Consider the following 6000-nt stretch of genomic DNA (forward strand, 5'->3'; position numbering starts at 1 on the left):
AATCTGAAATTAAAAAAAAAAAAAAAGACTTTTGTCTCCAGGGAACCCTTGGCTTTTGCCCTCTCCTCACCTTTGCAAGGCTGAGGGAAAATGGATTCCAGAGGAGCCAATTTGGGTCAAATCCCCTGAAAAAATTAAATAATAAAAGAGCAATTAAAAGAAGAAAGGGGATGGAGCTTGGGAAAGATTGCCAAATCTAGGCTTCCCATACAAAATGATGGAGAAACAGTAACGATCTTAGGAAGCATTCAAATGTTTTGGATGGATAAATGAATGAACCAGAAAAGGGAGTTGGGAACCAAACAGACATGGAGGATAGCTTCCATTGTAAAGACAGTAAGATGTAGTGGGCTTATGTGGAAGGTGAGGCTGAAGTGGGGACTGCTTGTGTAGGGAGTTTCACAAACTCACAGGCACTTATCTTGCCTTCTGGAAGGTTTACAAACCAACCATTCTTAGCAAGGTAGCAAATAAAACATTCATCTTTCTAGCCCCTTAGCTAGTTCAGCCCTTGAGGTTTTTTTTTTACTAGAATCCCAACTGCCCTCACCAGCCAGGGCCCAGAGCTATCAAAATCAGAAAGGAAAGAGGAGAATCTGTGCTGACATATCTTCATTTTGCCCTGACTCATGGTTTATATTCATCTTCTAGTCTGAACTCTTACATTCTCAGCCAGATACTGAAGAACAAAAGAAAAGAAATTAAAGTGGAAAGAGTGACAAATAGGGAGGATATCTTGAGCCCAGGAGTTTGAGACCAGGCTAGACAACAAGCAAGACTGTTAGATTGAGAAACGAGTACCTAAGACTTTTAAGTCCCACCTCTTATTTAACCCTCCAGGGTGGGAGACCTTCCTGATTGGAGGAGGTAGAGTGGTTTCTTGGTGTTCTAAATAAGATCCTACCTTCTCTGGGATTTATTTGGAGCAAGGACAACATCAGGAAACAATTTCTCGCCATCCACATCTATTGCAGGGACGGGACTTCCCATTCTTCTTCTGAGGTTGGCTCAAATTCATGAAGTCTCTGTTCCCTTGTAGGTGGAGGCTGAGCTCATTGACAAACTGGACAGCATGGTGTCGGAAGGAAAAGGCGATGAGAGCTACAGGGAACTCTTCAGCCTGCTGTAAGCTGCTCCAACCCCAGGCACCTCATATTGGAGGAGAGGGTGAAAGAGGCCATTGAAGGGCAGAAGTTATAACTCTACTGGACAAGCTTCAGAGATTAGTTATCAAGAAAGACTCCAGTTGCTCCTGGTGGTAGCAGTGCTCACCTTCTGTCAACAAGAAAGCGAGCACTTTCAGGGATCACCATAGTTGACTGAAGAGGTAGAGACGGGTGATAACTCTGAGCTCCTAGATTTGTTGACAAGGAAAAGGATCATCATCTGTTTTCATAGCAAGTACTGCATCCTGTTGGGCAAATAGTTCTCAGGGACTCAATCAGTTAAGGACTCAATGCTGGCATTTCTAGCAGGGAGAGGGATAATAAATTCTCCTCTGAAAGAGGGACTCCTATTTGCCCTGCTTTGTAACATGATATAGTCAGCTTGAAAAATACTGCAATGGGCTCCTGAACAAGTCACACCTTCCTCTTCAGGCCAGTCTTCTGTTTTTGAAATGAGGTGGTTGTCCTTAATAACATCAGGGTTCTTTTTGGGACCACTATTCCATGGCTTCTATCTTAAGTTGATGGAGGCCAAGATACCTAAGGAAGGACTCTGGGGAACTATGGCCCTCCCAGGTAGATAGTGATGTTGCTAGTTTATCTTTCCAAAAAAAAAATGAAATTTTGAGACATTTGCATCTCTATAGGATCCACCCCATCTTATCATTTCCAGTTTTGAGATTTTCTTTGTTTGGGTACCATTTGAAGACAAACTTCTAATGTATTTTTCCAGTCATAATACTGTAAATTTTCTTTAGCTTTACAGTATGCAAAATGTATTAATACTTCTTATTTGATCCTCACAACATACTTTCAAGGTGGGTAGAAGAAAAATTATCCTCCTTCCCACTTTAAAGGTGATGCATCTGGGCTCAGGGAAGTGCTAGCCTGCCCTCAGTTGCATGGCCAGAAAGAGGCAGCTCTGGAAGAAGGACTCAAATCTTCCAGTTTCAAGTGAGGGGAATCCTTCTGCTATACCATGCCTGTTTTATTTCTTGATGAGTCATGAGAGAAAATGTGAATTTATTTTAAATGTAAGTAATTATAATTTTTGAAAATGAATTCATCCTTTAATATTTCTCTTTTAGCTGAAGATATTTATAATTGTGGAAACAAGGCAGAGAAATCTCTTCCTTGTATACTCACAAGTGACTTTGCTACAAAATAAAAAGTATAGAAATAATCCACAATTATTAATTGCCTGACCAGAAAGTGTTCATAAACTCTTTTAAAATCAGTCTGAAAACTAAGCAGCTGATAACATGGAACAGCATTTCCCAATTTGTATTTTGGGAAGATACTTGCAGATATGGTGAAAAATGTAAATCATGGGCTAATTTAGTTTAGGAAAGATTCAATTAAACAAAATTCAATACACTTCTTTACTCTAGGACTTCCCAAAGCCTGTAAGGTACAAAAGAATAAGAGTAATAGCGCACTCCTGTAATCCCAGCTACTTCAGAAGCTAAGGCAGGAGAATTGCTTCAGCCCAAGAGTTTCAGACCAACATGGGAAACATAGCAAGACCCCCATATCAAAAAAAAAAAAAGATATGAAAAATCTTTAGAAGAAGGATGTAGTAATCAACATTTCCCACATTTATGTGGTCACCTTCCCTGTTCTCCAGAACAGAGAGTTCTGTAGAACGCAGTTTGACTTTATCCACAGGGCTCAGAAGTTGGAGTCAACAGTCTTGTCTTTATTCTCTAACAACATAGGTTAAATGGGAAACCCTCACTTTCCCAGAAGCCCAGCCTAGACAGGATGCTCAGTCAGTGCAGGGAGACAGTCATCATAACAATCTCATTAACAGCAGCCAGGCTGTGGGAATGAGTCCCCAGTACTGGGCTCCCAGCTGAGCCTGCCACTCCAGATGACTCTCATGATATTAGAGAGCAAGAGACAGTGTTGAAAGTAATCAGGAATAGAGTTACATGGTTAACAATTGGATCTATGGTGATTACTGAAGCAAGTCATCCTAGAAAACACCTATGGAATAGCAAAGGATCTCAGAAGCCAGGCTTTTTGTAGAAGCCAAAGGCTGCCCTGAGATACCAGAAGCATGAAGCTATCAAGTCAGAAAAGAGCCTAGGCATCTAGCTCTCAGATCTGAGAAATTTTTCTTAGGAGCATCCTCTGACAGTAGGGATGGCCAACTGTAGCTCCTAGACTTGCTCACTATCCCTCATGCTGGGCCTGTGAGGACAGTGGGGAATCCTTCCCTTGGATTATGTGAAGAGAGCCATCTTTATGTTTGCTGAGAATAACTTTGGGCAGTGATAGAGGCAGTCAGATAATGGGCAAAGCTAGGCTTACCCTACACTGGGCTCTTATTCAGCTGCTCCTTCAGAATAAACTGCACAGTATATACCGAAGGTGCCTGGGGCCTTGAACCCCTTTCTTAACTCTATCTTGGTGGCATCCTTAGGAACTTACACTGGAAAATGATACGTGTTCACTTGTTGCTGTCAGTTCAATAACCTCCTTGTCTTTGCTTTCTGCTGCATGGAGTAGAACCCAGCTGTTTGGGCCCTACCCCAGGTAAGACTGCAGTGTGGTAAGTCTGCCGTCTCCAGATCCACCACAGCCCCCATGGGCTCATGGACCTCACTCTTGTGCCCAGGGAAGGCTCATGAATTGTGTTTGCTTCCTCTACCCCTCTACCAATAGCCTGCTGGAGAAAGTTGAACAAGAAACATGGCGTGAAACCGGTATTTCCTTTGTGACCTCTGTCACCCGCCTCATGGAACGTCTTCTTGACTACAGGTATCTTCTGAGGCACCTACCCAACCTCCTATCTGACCAGGATACTCTCTAGCAAGGGAATTCATAAGCTTAAAACTGAGACCATGTGCCCTTCTTGGGGAAGACTGTTCTGATTTTGGATGCCATCACCAGGCATTAGGAATCTACTGATGACCAAGGAGGGAAGGAAAGAGAAAGCATGAGTGTGTGCACCTTCTCCCAGGGGTAGATTAGTGGTTCCTGGAATCCTCCCCTAAAATGTAGGCACACTTACTCAAGAAGCATGCCAGGGACATGTATCCATCTGGCTTTCTAACCAGAAAAGTCGAGGCTCAGATGAATGGGCACAGCATTGGGGAAGAGAAAAGGTGTCCCAAAGCAAGGCAGGGAACAGCTGTAGGTCCTTAATGCAGAACTTCCTCAGAGCCATGTGGCAGATAAGCAGGGAAATATTTAAGAGAACTTTCAGTTGACTTTTTGAGGGACTGGAGGCTCCACTATTCAATGCCTATGTTATTTGTCAACAGTCTATTTATTTCTGTCTCTTGATCCTGGACAGAGCAGACTAGAGGAAATAGCCTGTAAGCTCAGAGATCTTTACATTATGTTCAATCTGAGAGTTTATGAGGAGTTAGAATTTCATATTAAAGTCTGCATCCTGATCATATCATAAGCTTTTAATTAGCATAGAAGTGACAATGAGACTACCACTGTAGCATTAATTATTCTCTCCTCAGGGTTCAGGTGATAGCTAAGGGTGCTTTAACCCAGCTATAGGTGATAGTTACCATCTCTGTGCTACAAGATGTGCAAACACCAAGGGTGTAGGGGAGCACGTTCAACCCATGGATCAGGAAATGAGGAAGTTTAAGCCACCTACAGTTGCTGTTGAAGTAGAATACACTACTATGCAAAATATTCAGATGTCCAATGCACTGGTCTGGATATAGAAATGGAATTCCTGAGAAATGTGGTCACATTTTTCTTTTTTTTTCCTTCATTTATTAAATCATAGCTGTGTACATTAAAGCAATCATGGTATACAATGTGCTGGTTTTATATAAAATTTGACATGCTTTCATCAAACTGGTCAACATTGTCTTCACGGCATTTTCTTAGTTATTGTGTTTAGACATTTATATTCTACACCTAGTAAATTTCACATGTACCCTTGTAAGATGCACCCTAGGTGTGGTCCCACCAACTACTTTCCCTCCACCCATACTCGTCCCTCCCCTCCCTCTCCCTTTTCCCCTTCTTCTTGGGCTATAATTGGGTTATAGTTTTCAAAAGAAAGCTATAAATTGGTTTCATAGTAAGACTGAGTACATTGGTACTTTTTCTTCCATTCCTAAGATACTTTGCTAAGAAGAATATGTTCCAGCCCCATCCATGTAAACATGTAAGAGGTAGAGTCTCCATCTTTCTTTAAGGCTGCATAGTATTCCATGGTGTACATATACCACAATTTATTGATCCATTCATGGGTCGATGGGCACTTGGGCTTCTTCCATGACTTAGCAATTATGAATTGGGCTGCAGTAAACATTCTGGTACATATATCTTTATTATAACGTGATTTTTGGTCTTCTGGATATATACCTAGTTAGAGGAATTGTAGGATCGAATGGTAGGTCTATTTTTAGATCTCTAAGTGTCCTCCAAACATCTTTCCAAAAGGAACATATTAGTTTGCATTCCCATCAGCAATGTAGAAGTGTTCTCTTTTCTCCACATCCACGCCTACATCTCTGGTTTGGGGATTTTGTGATGTGGGCTAATCTTACTGGAGTTAGATGATATCTCAAAGTAGTTTGATTTGCATTTCTCTGATTATTAAGGATGATGAGCATTTTTTCATGTGTCTGTAGGCCATGCTTCTGTCTTCTTCAGAGAAGTTTCTCTTCAAGTCCCTTGCCCATACTGAGACGGGAATCACTTGTTCTTTTCTTGCTAATACATTTGTGTTCTCTGTGGATTCTGGTTATTAGACTTTTGTCGGAGATATAACCTGCAAATATCTTCTCCCATTCTGAGGGCTGTCTGCTTGCTTTACTTACTGTGTTCTTGGCTGTGCAGAAGCTTTTTA

General features: G+C 41.6%; 1 protein-coding gene across 1 annotated transcript in view; it reads left to right on the forward strand.

The window, feature by feature from the left end:
• Window positions 1–6000, forward strand: part of DOCK3 (dedicator of cytokinesis 3) — a 492344-nt gene that overhangs the window by 438389 nt on the left and 47955 nt on the right. Inside the window, exons 30-32 of the mRNA XM_023512988.1 lie at window positions 1040–1125; window positions 3681–3707; window positions 3837–3932. Of these exons, the coding sequence (XP_023368756.1) occupies window positions 1040–1125; window positions 3681–3707; window positions 3837–3932 (209 nt within the window). The remainder of the gene's footprint in view (window positions 1–1039; window positions 1126–3680; window positions 3708–3836; window positions 3933–6000) is intronic.

Source organism: Otolemur garnettii, unplaced genomic scaffold (assembly GCF_000181295.1).
Source record: "Otolemur garnettii isolate 467f Iridium unplaced genomic scaffold, OtoGar3 scaffold00032, whole genome shotgun sequence".
NCBI lineage: Eukaryota > Metazoa > Chordata > Mammalia > Primates > Galagidae > Otolemur > Otolemur garnettii.